This window comes from Euprymna scolopes, chromosome 15, assembly GCF_053919585.1.
Source record: "Euprymna scolopes isolate OS-2025 chromosome 15, ASM5391958v1, whole genome shotgun sequence".
NCBI lineage: Eukaryota > Metazoa > Mollusca > Cephalopoda > Sepiida > Sepiolidae > Euprymna > Euprymna scolopes.
Window position 1 is genome coordinate 115,662,647 of NC_136496.1, and position 23,224 is coordinate 115,685,870.

The 23,224-nt window shown below is 35.4% G+C and overlaps 1 protein-coding gene across 2 annotated transcripts in view; it reads right to left on the reverse strand.

Annotated features, from left to right (window-relative positions):
• The window catches only part of LOC145294078 (adhesion G protein-coupled receptor L1-like), a 1,162,895-nt gene that overhangs the window by 497,799 nt on the left and 641,872 nt on the right, over window positions 1-23,224 (reverse strand). For both annotated transcript variants that reach the window (XM_080141133.1, XM_080141131.1), the window contains exon 9: window positions 12,215-12,367. In XM_080141133.1, the coding sequence (XP_079997259.1) occupies window positions 12,215-12,367 (153 nt within the window). The remainder of the gene's footprint in view (window positions 1-12,214; window positions 12,368-23,224) is intronic.

Here is a 23,224-nt window from a genome sequence, read left to right on the forward strand (position 1 = left end):
CACAGAAGTCGCTTAAATAGACACACACACACAGAAGTCGCTTAAATAGACACACAAACAGAAGTCGCTTAAATAGACACACAAACAGAAGTCGCTTAAATAGACACACAAACAGAAGTCGCTTAAATAGACACACACACAGAAGTCGCTTAAATAGACACACACACAGAAGTCGCTTAAATAGACACACACACACAGAAGTCGCTTAAATAGACACACACACACAGAAGTCGCTTAAATAGACACACACACAGAAGTCGCTTAAATAGATATACGCACAGAAGTCGCTTAAATAGATATACGCACAGAAGTCGCTTAAATAGACACACACACACAGAAGTCGCTGAAATAGATATACGCACAGAAGTCGCTGAATTAGACACACGCACAGAAGTCGCTTAAATAGACACACGCACAGAAGTCGCTTAAATAGACACACGCACAGAGAAGTCGCTTAAATAGATATACGCAGAGAAGTCGCTTAAATAGATACACGCAGAGAAGTCGCTTAAATAGACACACGCAGAGAAGTCACTTAAATAGACACACGCAGAGAAGTCGCTTACATAGACACACACACAGAAGTCGCTTAAATAGACACACGCAGAGAAGTCGCTTAAATAGACACACGCAGAGAAGTCGCTTAAATAGACACACGCAGAGAAGTCGCTTAAATAGACACACGCAGAGAAGTCGCTTAAATAGACACACGCAGAGAAGTAGCTTAAATAGACACACGCACAGAAGTCGCTTAAATAGACACACGCACAGAAGTCGCTTAAATAGACACACGCACAGAAGTCGCTTAAATAGACACACGCACAGAAGTCGCTGAAATAGATATACGCACAGAAGTCGCTTAAATAGATACACGCAGAGAAGTCGCTTAAATAGACACACGCAGAGAAGTCGCTTAAATAGACACACGCAGAGAAGTCGCTTAAATAGACACACGCAGAGAAGTCGCTTAAATAGACACACGCAGAGAAGTCGCTTAAATAGACACACGCAGAGAAGTCGCTTAAATAGACACACGCAGAGAAGTAGCTTAAATAGACACAAAGAGGTCGTTTAAATAGACACACAGAGAGAAGTCGCTTAAATAGACACACGCAGAGAAGTCGCTTAGACAGACACAAAGAGAGAAGTCCCTTAGACAGACACAAAGAGAGAAGTCGCTTAGACAGACACAAAGAGAGAAATCGCTTAGACAGACACAAAGAGAGAAGTCGCTTAAACAGACACAAAGAGAGAAGTCGCTTAAACAGACACAAAGAAAGGTCGCTTAAAGTAGACAGAGAGAGATGTCGCTTAAAGTAGACAGAGAGAGAAGTCGCTTAAAGTAGACAGAGAGAGAGAGAGAGAGACAGACAGACAGACAGACAGACAGAGAAAATGGCTTCAAGTAGACATAGAGAGAAGGTGCTTTATGTATACACGTAGAGAGAAGGCGCGACAAAGATCGCTTAAAAGAGAGAGAGACACGCCACTTAAAAGAGAGAGAGAGAGAGAGAGACCGACGGCGCTCTAATGAGAAAGAGACAGTGCGCGTAAAGGAGACACAGAGAAAGAGCGCGTAAAAGATACACATAGAGAATGCGGTTCGACAGAGCGAAAAACGTTGAAGGTAAGAATACAGGACAAAATCAAAACTATTCGTTTAGCATTTTTAAACTCTCCAGTGTTTTATTTGTTATTGTTATCGCGGCAGGTTAAGACCAGAACATTCTGACAAACAAACAAACAAGCAAAAAACAAAAACAAAAAAAAACAGATGTTTATCAGAAAGATTAGAGGAAGTTTCCGATTCGTTCATTTACATTGGCAAATCAGATTTTCTGATTTCAATGGCGGATTTGTCTGATCGAACGGAGCCAAAAATCTTGGAATCTTATCAGCAGAGCTCGGATTTTTCTGCATCGACACGATAGTATTTTTTTTTTATAAATAATTTCTGGTTCGTGGATTTTTGCAGCGTATTATTTGAACAGGACGACGACGTCCTATATTAAGATGCACCGCATATTTTATTGTGAAGAAGAACTGCAACAGCCACGAATAAAAAAAACTATTTTTAACCGCTTTTTAAATTTAAAATGTTGAATACCAATGCCGACATAAATTATATCGTCATGGAAAATTGATACCTTACATTTTGTGACCTATTTGTGTTGAATTTAATTTTACATTGTGGCCTATTTACGCTAAAAAGTAAATATTGATAGAAGGTATATATATATATATATATATATATATATATATATATATATATATATATTTTAAATTTTATAAATACTTAATCGGAGGAATGTGACTATTTTGTTATTGGAGTCGGTATTATAAAATGAAGATGGCGACTTTACTCAGATCCGGTATTTATTTATTACTTTTAGAGACGTAGCCAAGTGACAAATAAGTAGGTAGAGCAAAATAAATCGTTTTAGAATAATTTCTTATCTGCATTTTCTTTAACATATGTTGGTAACGTTATGTATTACTTGAAACAATTACAAACAATCAGCTAGTAATGAATAACCCCTTTATAGCGTTGCGCAAAGTACTTGGTACCATTCAGTTGTGAAGTTACACTATATTGAAGGTTGAAGGTTCAATCCTCAGTGTGGATGACACTCAAAAATATAATTGCGAATTGCTTAGGACTCCCACTGAGTCATGGTTGACGGAACAGGAGCGTGTCACTCATGTGAATTAAATAAAGGATTCCGTCAAGAATTCCGTACAGATTTCCGAGTTCGATAAGATAGGTTACATCGACCGAAACGTGAACATAACGATCAAAATGAGAGCAGTAATTCGAGGAAGTGAAATACGGAGCATTCCTATAACATCTTGCCAACGTTTAACAAGATGTTTAATATATCGTTGAGAGAGTCAGAAAAAAAGTAGAAGCAAAAAACGGAACAAGAAAATGCGTGGAAAATGTTAAGTTTTACAAACTTTACATTCCGTGTTAATGACTTAAAAAAAATGAATAGAAAACAAATTAACTTGAAGAAAAAAATTACAAAATTATTACCACGCAGAAATGTCAAAAATAAAATAGGTTACAAACTTTGAAAATACAGCACATTCACAAATAAAAAAAATAAGTAGAAAAACAGTAGGAAGTACGTTACTCGTTAAGACAAAAACAGAGGACAAGAGATGAGAGATTTAGATGGAGACCTGCATGGCCAAAGACTCTTATAGAATTGTTTGGGCGCTTTGTAATGAGATTATTTTGATAAATTCAAGGTTGAGACGAAAATCACTACTATTATACAAAAGTCACTTTGTAGGAGTTCTTTCCTAATAGGCTCGCAAACAGTTGAACTTATATTTTGCAAATTTTGCACAAAGGTAATTTATATTTCAGGCAGTGTTTTGTACAGAAATTTATCCAATAAGTATTGAAAATCGAAAAAATCCGATCTTAAAAATAGTTTTTTTCTTTATTGGAATTTTTTATTTTTGAGATGAGCATTGTATGTTAATTATATTTTATTTCGGACTATTAGTCTCATCTTATCTTTTTATTGGTGCACAACGTTTCGGCCAACTTCCTCTGGCCTTCGTCAGGCGGCAACCGCGACGGATAGGAACTTCGAATCTCCTAACTGCATTCTCAGCCATCACTGCCATCCGTAGTTGCTGTCGTCTCGCCACATTTTTGACCAATTACCTCTGGCACGCTTTGGGTGGGATTGAAACCGCTATCTTCAGACAATGTTCATCTGGAACCGTAGAGATTCAACGTCTCTATCAACTGCGCCACGGGCCCCGAAGGGCGATCAAGGTTGGATTCTTTGATCTTATAAATCCACATTTATTTATTATCTGATATTCCATAGTCGGGTCCGTACCGATTGGTATATATATATTATTCCTTATTGGAATTTTTTTTGGCCGAAACGTTGTGCACCAATAAAAAGATAAGATGAGACTAATAGTCCGAAATAAAATAAAATTAACAGTTTTTTTCTAATACATAAAAACCGATGGGAAGAGAATTTTTATACGTTCCACCGGCAAGGGAGATAAAATCTTAGCAAATTATTTCTTCTTAAAAAATTTTTAAAAAAACAAACAAAAAAAAACAACGAATTATTGACATCTGGAGGTATAGCTCTGTGGTGGAAGAGCATTCGACTACGGATCGAATGATCCCGTGTTTGAGCCCAGGTTTACCTTACCATTTTATTTGAATACTTATTAATGAATTTAATGAATACAAAGCGATAAAAGAAGAGGTACAATTTAAAATTACCGCCAATCATTTTTCCTTTACATATTTTAAAACAAAACATTAATCAGAAGTGACATTTCCGGGGCATTTATCGTCAATACCAAATATCAGCTGACGTGATATTATAAACAAACACAGATGGAGTTTGATGAATGAAATTATTATTATTTTATTTATTTCTTGGGTTTTTTATTTCAAATTTTTCATCGTAATATATAATATTGAATAGAGGATTGATTCTATAATACATACATACGCAATCTGCATAAATTAAAATATAAAGTTTAAGCATATTGTACGACCGGGCAACGCCAGGCGTCCAGCTAGTGAATTTATAAGCATTTTATTATTTCTATTTTGTGGTATATTGATTGTAGGAATGTGTTAAAAACAATTTTCAGAATTTACGTAACTGATCGAGAGAGAATCAGAAATAAAGAATCGTATGAGACTTCTGATCAATGTGTGCAGACGTTCTGCCTATTCTTACTTCTAATGGGGTTGTGGAGTTAACTGCATTCAGAAGTCTACAAAAATAGTATCGATAATGTAGAAACTCTAAAATAATCGTATTTTGTTTTGATGTCTTTATTTTGGCTGCAACACCGCTGGCATTTTCGAAGTAAAAAATAAATAAATAAATAAATAAATAAATAATAAAAAAGGGCATAACGCGGTGGCAGCTTGTAAACCCCACAGAATGAAATGAAATGAGAATCGTGTTATTGGATGCAGGTCTGCATCAAATCCAAGACACGTTTCATTATTATTTAATTCTTATGCGACATTAAACTTTTCATAGTTAGTGACGGTATTACTAGCTGTTCCCAATGAGAGATTTCGTGGCACCAATCGCCGACAGGCTGCATGAATCTTAACTGAAATGGTGCAACCATATCCTATAAACAAAAGTGACGAAAAAGCTAATAAATGGGGGCCGGCGGTCAAAAGAACAACCAAAATGGCGCTGGTTCGACACGCTCCAATTTGGCACCAGTGTACAACTCGATTAGGTACACTCTTAAAGGAATTGAAGAACAAAATAACATCTGAGGATTCTGCGATACGATTTGGGATCACGCAAAGGAATACGTGCATGATTGGACTTCTCTATTTTTAATTCGCATTTTAGATTGACTGTATGTATTTCTCTCCCAAAATGAGAAAATTTACAAAAGGGTCGAAAACAGTGATTAAGAAGTCAGAGCCCCAAAGAAGGAGTACCGATCCTGCAAAAGATGCCAGGAAAGCCCCGTAGCATCTCCCAGAAGAGGCGCCTCTGGCGACTGGCAATAAACTAACTCCTCCTCAAAGAAAGAAGGCAAAGCTTGGAAGGTGGACCTCATAGAATTGCACAGAATCAGCTTCATAACGCAATACGTAGGGAAAAGTCATTACAAGAATAGTGGAATTGAGAGCCTAGGGAAAAATGCCATGTCGAGCAGTAATTCTGAAATCATTTCATCGCACCAGAAATATGTATTTTAAAGCACAACGAGTTTGTGTACGTATATAGGTCTCATAACACAGTAAACATTATCATCATCAAACGATTTTCATGCCTACATAAATCCGCCTACGATTTTCAGCATGCCGATTTGTGGGTTATGACGTCATCTCACGCATGCGCATAACTACTCCAAAGGCGATTGTCTCTCTGGAACGATCGTTTTGAGTTATTTTTTTTCTTATTTTTATTCTTTGTTTCTTTTCGTATCGACCATCAAACGTGAAGTGTGCTCTGCAGTTTGTTTGCTTAATTAAAAGATTTTAAACGGAGATACATTTTATTCAATCAATCATAATACAGTGAAAGGAACGGAAATTCATCGATTAAAATCAATAATGCTTGAATAGGAAAAGGTAAGAACGTGTTAAGAAACAGAGGCTTGTTTATCTACGTTATGTATACACGAATGTGTGTGTGTGTGTGTGTGTGTGTGTGTGTGTGTGTGTGTGTGAAATGTATAAAGAATGAGGTTATGAGAAATTTACTTGAAAAACAAACGAATATACAGAGTGGAACGCTGAAATTATCGCCCTAGCAAAGACAACATGATTCCATTTCTGTTTGATTAAAAAAAATGTTTGTGTGTGATTTGTTTTACAAAGGAATCACTACTTATCAAGACCCAGATGTCACTCGAGGATAAGGGTTAAAGAGTGTACAGTTGTCAAAAGGGCAATGTAGTACTCGTTAGCAGTGTAATTTTGGTAAATTGGATCACTTAAGGAGAACGGCTCATAAAGAACTTGCTTACCATATTGTAGTCAGCTGGAAAGCAGGTAAACGGAAGAGAGTTCCACAGGTGTGCAGTTCTAAGAAAGAACCTTTGTTCATGGAATCGTCGTTTGTTGGCCAGTTGTGCACAAATCTCAAGAGCGATAAGAGTCTTCTATCATGCCTGAAAGTGACACAATGTTCAAGGAGCGAGGTCGGAGATGCGCCGTTGTAAAACTAATGCTCTCTAGCGATCACGGTTATGGCAACAAGACCATTGCCAGCATCCGCAAAATGCATAACTGGATTGCCACGAATAATAGAGACGTGCCCAGGGTGATAAAAACATTTCCAGTCACGGTTATGGTCTTTGGTGTGGTTTCAAATGAGTGCCACTTCATATCTTCGAAGTCAGCTTGAAAGTCAACACCAACGTGTAGCTGAATGTGCTGAAGAGTGTGGTGATCCCCTGGTGCTATCAGCTTCAGAATGCACCCTTTACCTACTGTCCCCTCCTCTCCCGCTTTAAAACAGCTGGACTACTTCGTTTGGTCATACGTCGGGAACATCAACATAACCTCTCACAACAACAGCCAGTCGATGCGGTGATTGAGGCTGGTGCCGGCTACATTGACTAGATATCAGCTCTACTTTATAATCAAGTTATCTGAATTGATTTTTTCAATAAGTCTTAAAATAAAGCTGTAGTGTTGTTTTCTTAGGGCGACAACTTTATCATTTCACTCTGTTTATAAGTGAGTGAGTGAGTGAGTGAGTGGGTGAGGACAATTCTCAAGGTATATAATCAACGAATTTTTCATCTACAGACTTGAAATTTGGTATATAGGGTATTCAGACGTGTGAAAAACTTCCTTATTGGTTTTAATCCGAAAAAAGAGCTGCTAAGGAGTCAAAATTGAATAATCGGAACTTAAGATTAACGGATTTTTATCTGTTTGTCAACTGTTTCACGACTGTTCATGCGCGAATTGTTCACATGATGTTCGGCATAAGTAGGTTTGAAAACACTTTTTAAAGATTGTGTCGAGCTGGCCTAATGGTTATCCTACTTGACTCACTAGTTTTAGGTTTTATTTTTGATCTCAGTCGAGTGTTTCCTTTTATAAGAAATGATATGTATCAGTTTTCTTCCGTTTTTTAATTCATTTTTTTAAGGAATTAAACGTTACGTTTTACACCGGGCAACGCCAGGTACATCTTCTAGTGTATTATAATAAAGTCGTATTCATGTTTTGTTTGTTTGTTTACAATTTGGTTGACATATCCTAAAGGTACACTGTCTCACAAACGGATTTTAATATTAAAAACGGATTTTTATCAAATTTTTTTACTGCATGATTTTTATAAATACTATTTATTCAAAAGGAATCAACATTGAAGAGGTTACCTCATTTGCATATTACATTAAAATAATCTGTTTTAATTATTAGCTCTAAATTTTTAATGGAAATTAGTAATAGAATCGTTTTAAGTATTCTATTTTGAAATATTATATGAAGTTCTTTTTTTTGTTTGTCAATTTATTTTTAATTAGCATTTAATTTAATTTACTTTTAATTATTATAACACATACCACCTGCATTTAAAAACGGAAGTTATTTTTCATTTAACTTATGAGTTATTTCCCATTAAGCTACGAGATTTATTTTCCCTGTTTGAATTTCGTAAATGAAGATGGTCACGTTTTATGTTTCCAAAAATCCAAAATATGGTCAATTTTCAAGGAAATCGTAACAATTTAGGATACGTGGTGTGTCTTAAATAGTATTTGACTAAACCTCCCGCCCGCCAATATATATTTTTTTACTTGGAAACGCCTGGTATGTATACGTAATCTATATATCTATAAAAGTGAACGTGTCTGTGTGTCTGTGTACATTTCCCTACGCAATAACTGTCAATTTTTAGTCTACAGACTCAAAATTTGATATACAGGTTACTGAGATTTGGGAAAATCGATGTGTTCGGTTTTCGGTCAGAAATTTGGCTGTTAAGGGATCAAAGTTCAACGATTTCACCATTGAGAACGCTACCAAACTCCTCCGACAATTTGGGGTCTTAACAATTGAAATTTTAGATATAGGTTCCTTGGACATGGGTCTAACTTAATAACTTGATTTCAGCCTAAAAGGATTCACAATGGGGGTCAAATGAAAAAAGTTTTTAAGACATGCTAGTGTATATATATATATATATATATATATATATACTAGCAAAATAATATATGTTAAGGGGTCATAATAGATGTCAAAGTTAAAATATTGAGCGCTTTTTTCTTTTTTCTTTTTTTTTGCTTAACATACACCTCCAAATACCCGAGCAACACCGAGCTGAAATGCTAGTATATCTATATATCTATAAAAGTGTCTGTCGGTCTGTCTGTCTGTGTACATTCCCCTACGCAATAACTCTGTCAATTTTCAGTCTACAGACTCGAAATTTGATATAGAGGGTATGTAGATTTGGGAAAATCTTAGTTATCCATTTTCGACCAGAAATCTGGCTGTTAAGAGTTAAAGTTTAACAATTTGGCCTTTGAGAACTCTACCAAACTCTTCCGAGAATTTTGGGTCTACACACTTGAAATTTTAGATATAGGTTCCTTGGAGATGGATCTAACTTAATAACTTGATTTGAGCCCAAAACCATAAATGTTAAGGGGTCATAATAGGGGTCAAGGTTTTTAAAAAATTGACCTCTGCAGTCTCTACCAAATTACTCAGACAATTTCTGGTCTAAACATTTGAAATTTTACATAAAGGGTATTCAGAGATATGACAAGCTTTTAAATCGGTTTGGGTCGAAAATTTGAGCTACCAATATATAAATGAATGTATGTATGTTTGGATATCTGCCTAAAACTTTCGACAGAGGCGACGGATTTTCACAAGATCAGTATCGTTTTGAAGCTCGACTCTTCAAATATCGAAGAATTGGCTAAAAACATTCATTTCTTTACCCTCAACTGGGCACTTTTCAACAGGGAGGGGTCGCTTTTTTCGCCAGTATTTTGGAAAGTCATCCCCTCTTTTCGATTGTATAGCCTTAATTAAAACCTACTTCAGTTCCGGTTTGGCGGTGGTCGTAACAGCACAGACGTCAGGTTTTTCCCACGTTCTTTTCCTCCTTCACGGTACAGGTTCGAGCCTGCCTTCCTACTACAATTCTTTTTTTTTTTTTTGCTCAACATACACCTCCAAACACCTGGTCAACGCCGGGCTGAAATGCTAGCATATAAGAGAAAGAAAATTAAAACTGTAAGTTGAACTTTACAATCAAAATTTATTGTTCGACTGAATACTCCAAAAAAACAATTTACAAAGTCCTTATTCCGCAGAATTTAAAGAATTCTATTCTTGCTATTCTTCTCATCAGATGACAGAAAGAAATCAGCAAATTATATTTGTAGCAATGCTAAAGTTTGTTGGTTATGGCATTAAGTGAAACCGCAATTTATTATAGTCATAAATTCCAAAGAAAAAACAAGTAAAAAAATGTTGGATATGTAAAAAGAATAACAAACCGCGCATAATATTTCAGCTTGCATGAAGATTCTCTCAAGATCGAACAAATTTTGATTGTAAATTTCAACTTAGTTTTAATTTTCTGCCTCTTATAATAAGCTCTACTCTCTATTGCATATTGAGCTTTTTTTATTCGGTTGAGATTAAATTATATATATATATTAATACTGGTATTTATATTAGATTGAAGTTTACCATTGCGTATATCAGGTAAACACTACACCCTTTTGATTTCATTACTTAAACAACCTAAAAGTGACCTCGTTTTCAACATAGGGTTGCATTCGGCGAATTCGTGTTCCTGTTGACAGGATAGCAGCTAAAATTATGGAAATTACATTAACACTTCATATCAAAAGAACGGTTAGCACAACGCTCGAAAATGTGTGAATAAAAACAGCCACGACACAAATGGCAGTTCGTCAATAATGTACAGATTGATAATATCTCGACAAGATGGTCGGAGATAGCATCGGTCGAAATGCTGCGGATAACAAATTTGGTGCGGATAATAACCAAACACATAAACCGAGATTAATTAGATACATTTTCATATTGTTAGTTTTTGGTTCTATTTTCCTTTAGTCGAAGATCTCAGAAATTAAGGGGCTTCCAACTGGGGTTAATACCTGAACTTTATGAGATACATAGATATTTGAATGCTTCTTCAAAATGCTAAGTTAGTAAAGAAATAGAAAACGTAATATTCCCCACCCCAATTTACCATTTTAATGTTGTAATATAGTTTTATTTTTGATCTCCTGGTCTTACTGGATTCCAGGAAAAAAATCAATCTAGTCTGGTAGAGTATCCAGTTGGACATTCTATGGACCCGAAGATGCTTTGGTTTTGCTCAGAGCCAGTTGTAAACCGCCCAGGACAAGTGACTCTCTTACAGTCAGCACGAAGTAACGCAGATTAAGACGATCGAATTCCCTTAGTGTCGTTGAGTCTATTTCCAGTGACGGGCACGCCATGCTGTGCAACATATTCAGATATAAACATACCGTATAAATCCGAAAATTCATTGTTGTCATTGGTTTCCCCAACAATTATTTTTAGAAAGACATCAGGTACTTACGGAGAGGCGACTTAAATGTTGCGAACATCCCAAGAAAAACGATTTTGTGGAACGAACTAAACTCGAATTTGTCATCCGTCGTTAAATACTTAACCACCGTCACCCCACGCAGATTAAATACTTAACCACCGTCACCCCACGCAGATTAAATACTTAACAACTGTCATCCCACCCAGACTCAATTCAAATTGATTCATTGATTCATTTTCCAACGACGTCGAATGGAGAATGTAAATGCGGAAAGTCCTCGTCCCCCTCATCCCCCTGGAAAATCCACTTGTGGCTTCTGGGAACTACCATGACCTCAATAGTCCCACCATTTGAGCACAATCCCAACTCTCTTCGTTGCAACACCACGGATTACTATGTATAGAGCGCAGTTGCGAAAGACACCAATCGTAACGCATGCACAAAAAACGAGCTAATTGTCTGGCTCAAACTGGTATCCAGGAAAATCGCTAAGGACACACTAGAGGCTGTGGTGGAGGCTCAGAACAGTTTCTACAAGTGGGTTGCATTCGACAAAAAGTATTCTAAGAAATGTGCTATTATTAAATACATCAATTATTATCAAAGATATGACATTTGTATTTTCTTTCCCAAACTGGCTAATTTGTTTCGAAAATGATGTAAATACTGAGGAAATAAGTATATTCGCTCAGAGAATGTTAATATCGCACCTCAAGAAAGCACTCAACGGTGCTAATAAATCCAGAATATATTGCTACATAAAAACATGAACTTAAAACTAGATTCTTAATAAAAAAATTTTTAAAAAAGGTGAGTGGTTAAAAACTAGGTGTGAGCGACAAATATGTTCTGAATAACAGCGCCAGGAAGGTTACTGTGGTTCTTTGGTTAATGATACGGATAGACAACCTGGGTATTCCAAGTTCGAATCCAGTTCGCTCTATAGAACACCTTTACTTAGTGATGTTGGCAACCTTAACGTGGTCCCTCCCGTAAGTACATGATATTCTTCTATAAAGCATTTTAATAGAAACATATCGGAGAAACAAATGCCAACAAAATCACCATGAATGATACTCAGGCAGCAACAGTACGAAATAATACAGATAATATATCAAGACAAATCGATATTTTATAAGAAGTTTACTTACCTGTGTCTCTACAAGCATTCCGAGCAGATCAATCACCGTTGCAATATCTATTGGGTTCGTATACGAATTGAATTTCGTGTGGTTGTTCAGTTTGTCCGCTAATTCCAAGATGGAGATTTCCGCCACGATTGGTGTTCTCAGAGCCGATTTAAACTAAAAAGCAAGAAAAGAAAATAATCTTTGATTATGCAAAGAGCAAACAGAATTGAACGGGCATATACTTTGCCCTAAAAATTATTGCTAATTTAATTTTAGCAATAATTCAGAGAATTACTGTTAATTAAGCACCACTTTTTTATATTGTATATGAAATATATGAAATAAAACCAAAAACGATATATGCTTTTTTCCGCGTCTATCTAAAGTCATTTTCAAGCGATTTTTTTATTACAGGGAGTTCACCACTTATCAAGGCCCAATGGCCACTCAGGGATAAGGGTTATTGTGTGTACAGTAATCAAAGGGATAGTGTAGCAATAGTATTGGAGAATTGGTAAGGTGTCATTACTTAGGGGGGCGGTTCATCAGGAATTTGTTTGTGTTGGACTTGAAGACATCCAGGTTGGTCGGGAGGGAAACAGGCAAGCGGAACAGAGTTCCACAGGCGTGCAGTTCTAAGAAAGAAGCTTTGTTCATGGTATCTACGTTTTGATTTAGGCACAGATAGGGAGTGGGGAAAATTATTGACGATGGTTTCAGCTAGTCGGGTGTTTTTTGAGAAAGATTGGCGAGGGGGGACCAGAGAATGGAGCTCAGACGAGCACTTGCCATAGAAGTAACGATAGAACAATGACAGGCTCGCTACGTCTCTTCTGTGGGAAAGAGGTTACAGGGTAAAGAAAAGGGCATCCCCCACCAAACCACGGAGTCTATTTTGTACTCCGTCAAGCAGGATAGGCTATTTTTGCAGCACCCGCCAAGATGTGACAGCAGTACTCCATCTTTTTTCTCAACTTCACTTTTGTTAATCATTTTCTCCTTGAAAATAAAAAAAAATATGAGTAGTAGTCATTTTTTATGTTAGTAAGTGCAAACAGATTGTTCAAGAAACGATGTTATAACAAATATGGTGGCACTTTAAAAAATATCATTATAAAATGAATATTAAAAGTAAAAATTTAAGAAAGCTAACGACGATATTTTCTATTTTAACTTTAAAAGAAATAGTTATTTACATTACATTTTATTTCTCTTATTGTCACGTAAGCGGCGATAAAGATTTCTTTTTAAAAGCATACCGTTTTTGCCTTTTTCAAATTTCCAACGTTAATATTCATTTTTATAGTCATACTTTTGGAAAAAGTGTCATCCTATTTCTAATAGTTTTGTTTTATTAGTTTCTTTATTTTAAATTTTTAAGTGAGCATTTTCTCTATGATATCAACGGAGAATGATCCTCTTTGAGTTGTCATTTCCCGCCAAATTCTCTTCTACTGTTCATTTTATTTAATAATCTTGCGATCACTATCAATTATTAACGACTTCTTTTCATATATTTTTTGTTCCATTTTTAGGTGAGAGATTAAATTTTATATATAAGGCTAACATAGATTGATTCTTTCGAGGTTGTTATTTCTTGAGAGAATTATGGTCTACTCTATACAATGTTTCTTTCAAAAGAAAAAACTCGAAATTAATATATCGTTCAAACACCAAATTCTTACAATATACAACATGTTTAAAGTTATTATTCAGTTTTTAGTCGGGAAAACCTTTCTGTTTATGTTTAAAATAGTCGAAACAATACCCAATAACAAAGTTTATCTACACAGAAATATATTAATTATATTTACAACTTGTTACAACCACCAAAGGTAAAGAGTTAAGTGTCGAAGAAATGTTTAATTTTTATGTGCGAGGATCAAAGTGCAATGTTCGTGAGATTGTGTGTATATGTTGTCGCTATGTTTTGTTGAAAATCTATGGTCGAGCGATCAAGATGAGATTTAGTTTACCCATAAGGAGTCTGTAGTCGCGCCATGACTTACTAGAGTTCGCGTGGCAAGCTGAATTTTCGTTCTACTGACTGTGCTCGAAGTGCCGTTTAAATAGTTGATGTTAGCGTGTGCTCGGTTCCCACAAGTTTATTTAATTGATTGGAGATCGATTTCAGTAACAAAGCAAGATTAAGAATCTCGACAGAATCGAAAGTATGATACCTAATAAATATCGAATATTTTGCAGATTATTTTTATCCTATTATTATTATTATTACTACTACTACTACTACTACTACTACTACTACAGAATCCCTATATGTTGAATGTCAAATTGATCCTTTACCGAAATTTCTAAAACAGCTGAAATGCTTTGGTGTAAAATTGGTCAGAAAAATCAATCAGACTTTTGCACTTTACATTACTTTTACATAAATCCAATCAATATATTGAAAGCCTAATCAGTAATCGGTAAATTGTAATTTGGTTTCTTAACAATCACCTTTAAAATGACGACTTTGAAAGGTTTGGGAGTATGCGAAAAACGAATATCGCATTAAAATTTTCCCTAAACAAATAGTTTTCCGGATATGCAGCAATTTAATTCCTTATGTTATAAATGGTGGGCATTGCTGTACGCGCAAGCGTTCGCATATTTTTGCCGCGTGTGTACAACAATGACCACCACTTATACGGAATAAGATCGCTTAATATCCGGAAAACTACTTCTTTGCGAAAAATATACATATTTATTTTCAGCATGTCCGATAACTTTTAAAAGTTGTCATTTTAAAGAAAAATATTCAGGTGGAAACTAAATAAAAGTTTACCTAGTTTTTTTTTTTTTTGTAGAAAACATTTTTATTAGGAATCTTCAAAGTTGGCGTTTAGTCTATAGTTTCTCGAAGAAAAGAATACGTTTTGTCGGTTCAAAGCATGTATAGCATTGAAATGAAGCTATGGTGTACGGGCCTATTATATCAAAGGATTTTAAAGCGTCTGTACACTTGGAAGATGGTCCAAGATAAATTTGCGATATTTCTTGTAGGAAACAAATTTGCGATATATCTTGTAGAAAGCAAACTTGCTCTATTTTTTAAGGAAACAAACCTACTCTATGTCTTATAGGAAACAAACCTACTCTATGTCTTATAGGAAACAAACAATCTATTCCTTATAGGAAACAAACAATCTATTCTTATAGGAAACAAACTTAATCTACTTCTTGGGAGAAAATTGTGAGGAACGGTATGTCAACGTGATTATATTATACATGGTTTATTCAGCTTTTAGTTCATTCTTTCTTTGATGTTTTTAATTTCCGATCCGTTAATAGGTCAGTTTCTTTGCATTGCATTTTCTCGCACCTGACAATTTACGCGCGGCAATAATTTTCCAAATGCTGAAGTTGTAATTAAACTAGTGGAATCCTAAAATTAAGAAACCCGGTCAAGCATGAATTTTGTTATTTTAAAATGCAGTGGATTTTAAGATGACACCAATAAATATCGTTAAAAAGGAGACATTGATGTATGATGGCAAAAAAGAAAAGACAATTCGCAAATATGGAAAGTGATGAAAATAAAAGGAAATGGATAATATAAAATAAAGAACGGGTGAAAGACGAAAAAAGAATAATGCATGAATAAATATTCCAGAATAATAATTTCAAACAAATATACACAAATATAAAACAAAACAAAAATACAAAGTAAATACAAATAGTAAGATAAATGGAAACAAATAGCAATGAAAAAGGTTCCTTACAGGAGAATGGAACGAAACAAGAAAAAAGAACAAAACAAAAAATAATGAAACACACAAAAGAGAACCAGACACATAAAAACGAACTGAACACACAAAAGAGAACCAGACACACAAAAACGAACTGAACACACAAAAGAGAACCAGACACATAAAAACGAACTGAACACACAAAAACGAACTGAACACACAAAAAGAACCAAACAAAAAAATTAGAACCAAACAAAAAAATTAGAACCAAACAAAAAAAAGAACATAACAAAAAAGAACCAATCATAAAAAGAACCAAACAAGAAAAGAACAAGACAAAAAAAACGAACCGAACACACAAAAACGAACCGAACACACAAAAACGAACCGAACACACAAAAACGAACCGAACAAAAAATAGAACCAGATAAAAAAGAACTAAACAAAAAAGAACCAAACAAAAAAGAACCAAACAAAAAAAGAACCAAACGAAAAAAGAACCAAACGAAAAAAGAACAAAACAAAAAAGAACAAAACAAAAAAAAGAACCAGACAAAAAAAAGAAAAAAAAAACACACGAAAAAGAATCAGGCAAAAAAAGAACCAAACAAAAAAGAACCAAACAAGAAAAAGAACCAAACAAAAAATAATGAACCAAACAACAAAAAAAAAATGAACCAAACAGGGAAAAGAACCAAACAGGAAAAAGAACCAAACAGGAAAAAGAACCAAACAGGGAAAAGAACCAAACAGGGAAAAGAACCAAACAGGGAAAAGAACCAAACAGGGAAAAGAACCAAACAGGGAAAAGAAACCCCAAAAGAAAATAAAGAACCAAATAAGAAAAAAAGAAACAAACAAGAAAAAAGAACTAACGAACAAAACAAGGAAAAAGAACCAAATAGAAAAAGAACTCACGAGAATAAAAGAAAAGCGCGATGACAAAAAGAAATAAACGGGAAAAAGAAACTAATAGGAAAAAACAAATTGAAAAAAGAAACAAATAGTAAAAAAATAAAAAATAGAGAAAAACAACAAATTGCAAAAACGAAACAAATGACAAAGACGAAACGAATCGAGAAAAGAAACAAACGGAGAAAAGAAACAAACGGAGAAAAGAAACAAACGGAGAAAAGAAACAAATGGAGAAAAGAAACAAAGAAAACTATGGGAAGAATAATCAAACTGGAAGAAGAAACTGATAGAAATTAAGAAAGGGAAACTGAAATACATAAATGTCAGATATGAGAACGTAGGAAAGCAGTATTACTTAAAAACAAACGATGAGATATGTAGAAAATATATACGAAAGTATACAAAGAAATATAAGATGGGTGCGTAAAAGTAATGGATGACATGGGGAGAATTGGAGACATACGATACGAACCGAAGGAAGGGGGAATACCTCAAAAGTCTGTAAAAAATATTTTAAATACAAGGATTGGCTTTAAAACGCAATCAACTGAATTCGTTTCTACAAAACGCAATCAAGCGGAAAGAAAAAACACATCCAATATTATTAAAAACACAAACATGAAACAAACAATAAAGGATGGTGAAAAATGATTTAGGAGGGAGACAAACAGTCGAGATGAAGACAAAATGTTTTCACACAACAAACAAGGACGAACATTTTGAGATACGTCACTTTCAACCTGCGCGTTTAATGCTGAATACAATTTTAGACTGATACAATTATTACAGTTTATAGATCACCTTCTCAGCTATATTGTGAAAAAAATTTCAATTTTCGTTCAGTAAAACAAAAGTTATCAATTGGTTGATTGAGATTGTCGGACTGACTTCCTCATCTTGGTTGTTATAGTCACAACGTTTCGGCCGTTTTGCCCTCCGGCCTTCATCAGGTGTTTTGTATCGAACTGGGGAACCGTTTGTTAGGAGTCTCGAACCCAACCCTTTAGTATTATTACGGGGGTACCGTGTTCGGACTACAGCTAGGCTCTGGGACATAGTTGCTGATTCTCTGTTTTGAATGTTACTTTTTTCACTGCCTTCGTTCAGGATTGAACTCATCACCTTTGGGTAACTGTAAACTTTGATACAAAGTCTAGGACCACTCGGCCATATGTCACGGCCGAAACGTTGTGACAATAACAACCAAGATGAGGAAGTCAGTCCGACAATCTCAATCAATGAAAACACCTCATCTCAAAAATACAGACAATTATTATCAATTGGTGTTCAAAATCGTAAAAATATGTAAGGGGATGAGCGACACTTTTTTATGACTGGTTTCCACAGCAACCACGCACTTACTGTTGCTACTACTTCACTTCTGTCGCGTAAAGAGAAGAAACTAATGAAGCAGAGAAAATAAAAGCATGAAAGGGAGATAATTAGGATGATTTTATTGAAAGCAGATGAATGGCGTACATTGTTATTACATGTGTTTATGGGGGCAAAAGATGAGACTGAAATTAAACAAAGAATAACTGAATTTATTGGAAGCTTGGAAAAATCATGAATTACAATAGAAAAATGCAAGCATGAAGAATAATATGGTTAAGCTTAAACATGGAAAAGTAAAAGACTAGTTGTTAAAACTGGAAAAGATAAAGGCAAGATATTCTAGTAATATAAATTTATAACTGAAAATATTGTAGCATTAAGGTTTTTTTAATTTATAACATTATATAATCAATTATTAATTCTGCAATATTTTAAGTTATAAATTTATTATACTTTTATATATGTTATCAACACAAGACTTCATCTTTGTAAATGTTGTGTTGCGTGTCAATAAAAATTATCCTGGTAATGAGACCTTATTTAAAAGTGTGTGCAATTAGCATTTAGTTACTCAAGTGGGAGTACCTATAAGGCTCCCATATAATCATTTAATAGATTATGTGCTGGGAATATCGGGAAACTACGCCCATTGAAATGCAACTAATTTCACTCAAAGTAATTAATAAAAATAAACCCGACAAACAAATATTTGATATGCCGGTGAAATCTATATAATTGGATTCGGTATTAAATAATTCTTAATAGGTTGATAAGATGGTCAAATATTGAAATGGCTGTATTGTGCAGTAAATAATCCATAATATAAGTTTATAAGTAGGTCAAAAAAAAATTAAAATGATTGGATTTAATATAAAATAATTCGAAATCATTTGATACGTTCGTTAAAAACATTAAAATTACTCGTGTAGGCATTAAATAATTTGGAATAAGTTATTATGCCGGTACGTCAATATTAAAATTAATGAATTCGACGTTACATAATTTTTAATGGGTTAATATAGTGTGTTTTTTTTTAATTAACTGACTCTGTATATCCTAACGCTAGGTTCATAAGCCGATGATTGGAAATATTACAATGACTTGGTTTGGAATGAAATAATTCTAGATGGTTTGATAGGCCGAAAAAAAAAACAAAAAAAAACAATATTACTTCTTTTTAATTTGGCATTAAATGATTTGTAATGGGAAATATGCTAGAAGTAATATTTTTTAATGAATGCATTAGATGGGGTTTTTTGGGTTTTTTTTTGCATAAGCATCACATCATCAAGGCCAAGAGGCCACTCAAGGATAAGGGTTAAAGAGTGTACAGTAGAAATTGGACAATATAGTAATCATTAGTAATGAAAATTTGGTAAATTTGATAACTTATATGGAACGGCTCATCAAGAACTTATTTACGTTAGACTTGAAGACAACCATATTGTAGTCAGCCGGAAAGCAGGAAAACGGAAGACTATTCCACAGGCGTGCAGTTCTAAGAAAGAAGCTTTGTTCATGGAATCTACGTTTAGGTTAAGGCACAGATAAAGAGTGGGGGGAATTATTGATAGTGTTTACAGCTAGACGAGTGTTTCTTGTGAAAGTTTGGCGAGGGGGGACCATAGATTGAAGCTCAGTCGAACACTTTCCATGAAAATAACGATACATCAGAGACAAACTCGCAACATCTCTTCTGTGAGATAGAGGTTGCAAGGAGGAGAAAAGGACATCTCCTACGAGGCTACGAAGTCTATTTTGAACTCTATCAAGACAGGACAAGTCCTTTCTAGCAGCTCCCGTCCCAGATGTGGCAACAGTATTCTATCCTTGGACGTAACTGGCTCTTATATAGATAGAGAATAGCATCAGCAGTGAGATATCTACCGGATCGATAGAAAGATTCCACCATTTTTCCAGCGGCCTTGGCAACAGAATTGATGTACGTGTTCCATTTAAGATCAGGAGTAATGGTCAAGCCCAGAAGCTTGTCAAAACTTGAGGCCTCCTGAAGACGAGAGCCATTCATTTCAATTGATGCCAGATGTGGATCAGAATGTTGATGATGTAAAGAGAGAAGCTTGGTTTTAGATGCATTAAAAGTAACCAGCCACTCCTTTCCCCATTGTACTACGTGCTCAAGATCAGAGGAGAGAGAATTGGAGAGAACTTGGTCGTTTACTGTCTTCGATGTGCTACCATAAATGGTAGTGTCGTCAGCATAAATGTCTACAAATGATGTAAGGATGTGATTTGGAAGATCATTAATGTATATCAGGAAAAGAGTTGGGCCCAGGATGGACCCCTGAGGGACACCGGTATTAATACTGTGAGCTTCTGATTTTGGCCCCTCAACTACTACTCTTATGAACCTATCAGAAAGAAATGATTTAATAATTGAGAAGACTTTTCCAGCTATACCATAGCTAGCGATCTTATGAAGTAAACCTTTATGCCATACCCTATCAAAGGCCTTAGATATGTCAAGAGCAATTGCCCTAGAAAGGTTGCCTCCGTCGAGAGATTTGCTAATCCTATGAGATATAACTGTAAGGACATCTGCTGTAGATCTAGCAGAACGGAAACCATATTGAGTGTCACTAAGAAGGTTATTTTTGTTGAGATGGTTGATTACTTCTGTATTTAACACAGATTCTAGCAACTTACTCATGACGCACAGGAGACTTATTGGCCTTTACTGAGAGGGGGATGAGCGATCACCTGAATTCTTAAATACAGGGCATACTGATGAGATTTTCCAGGGAGATGGGAAACTATTCTCCTTAAGACAACGTTTAAACAGTTTTGTAAGTATGGCCGCTAGTTCAGGTTGAAGTTTTTTGAGTACTATAATTGGAATACCATCAGGGCCAGTTGCTTTACTCGAATCAAGGTTTTTGATTAGCTTGGCAACATCACGCACAGATATACGTATATCACATAGCGTGTTTTCTAATACAGGAGGAAATATTGGGGGTTAGCGGTCTTGGTCGCAAAGGGTAGAATTAGCTGCTTTTAGCTTAAACTATCTATAAAAATAAATGTATGACCACCTAAATCTATTTTATGATTCTATCAAGTTAAAAAAAAAAAGAGATAAACCTTTATGCGATACCTTAGATGTTAAGTCTAAAGGGCTGATATGCTGGTAAAAATAAGAAAATGGAGATAAAAAATAAAGATTTAATCTGAATATGAGCCTCAGTCCGGATAATCTTCTGATATCGAAGAATTGTTCTTCGTAGTGCTTCATACAATTGGAGCCTCTCTGAGATGTTTCAGCAACATTAATGATAAAAAAAAGCCCAAACAGGAAACAATACAAAATAAACAAAAAGCCTCACGCTGAAAGAAAATTAAAAAAAAAAATTAAAAAAACATTTTGTTGTCGTCCTTGTGAATGACATTGTACCTCTTTCCTCCCACTTTCTACGAATTGTAATCAAAACACAAATTACTTTTTTCTTGTTTTTAAAGAAAACAGCTAAGAATGAAATCCATTGTTTGTGTCGACGAAACTGTTGTTTTTGTGCCCGTCTTTTATTTTTCCTGTCTGTCGTCTGCGAAATCATCGATTGCCGAGTCTTCATATAATGATTATGTTCGATTCTCTTTCGAAAAAATTCAAAATGGCGCACGGACTGGTAAAGCGAAAACAACCTGTGTGACGACGAGACGCTCGTTGTATCAAACAGTTTCGTTAAGGATTTTTTAAATAAATACACGATTCTATATTAAAAGTTGTTTTATACCGGTTGGCTGTTCGGTCACACTTATTTCTTACATAGAATTTTCAATGCACAAGTGGTAAATTGAATGAGCACATGTTAGTTTAGATACGTCCATCTCTTATATCTATAAAAGGATCTGTCCATCGGTTGTTTTGTCACATTTAAGTTGAAAAATTCTGTTTGGATTATTTGGACTTCCTCTGCAGCTATAACTTCCGAATATATATATATATATATATATATATATATATATATACTAGATCTTTAGCCCATTAAAAGCAAGCCAAATCTATATAATTAGTGTTTATGCGAAACAAATGCTTTTATATGGTTAAATTCGTATAGCCCGCCTCGTGAGGACATGGGGCACTTCAGGAACTGCAGTTCCACGCCCTCAAGGTCCCTCGCTCCTGTTGAACGCTCAACCCCAAGACACGAGCGCCATCCTCCAAGCGTTCTGGATCCTTACACATCAGTCCAAGTTCGGCTAGCTTTGCCCTCACACGTGATGACGGAACAATGTCTTCATTCACGTATATGTCGTCAAGGTATGCTGATGTCCCCGATCTTCTGAACATACTCCTTTTATTGTCCGAGCGTTCGTCATCAGCCAATCGGCGGCCAGAAAAACAGTCACGTGAGGGGTGACGTCATCCCTCAATAATCTTACAAAAATCACAGCCGCCATTTTTTATTTCTGCCCTCCCTGTGATCCTCCCAGCAGGTAAGACAACACGCGCAGGCACGTGGTCGCTTTCTTCCTTCATTCTGTTCGACTTTACACCCCCCCCCTGGTCTCAAGATCACACATGCGGCATTGCGGCCGCTTGTTACGAGCACTCCTACGGAGGGGGATTAGTTGGACTTCTTCATCTTCATCAGGGCTACTTGGGTCAGTGTCCACAGTCCTACTATCCGGCTGCGCTGCATCTTCATCCGAGCTCTCAGAAGGGGTAACAGACCTGTCGCCATTAACGTTGCCAGCAGTCCTTCCATCAAGCTGGGCTCCATCGTCATTGGGTCTCTCAGATTTTTAATTAAATCCTAACTCTAGTAATCCCCAACTGTGCAGAGAACGGATACCATAACACTTAATTCACTGCACTTTATCATAATAAAAGTCCATAAAAACTTTCAGCCCCACCGGTCAAGTAATTCCCGAGAAAAATTGACGTTTTATATGCAGTTAAAATTGATAGGAATACTTATTTTAACAGATACCAGATTAACACCTGTATTAGTGTAAATAATATAAATTAAAATGAATATATACGTGTATATATATATATATATATATATATATATATATATATATATGCATATATCATCGTATAACGATTAGATCACTCTCTGATGTA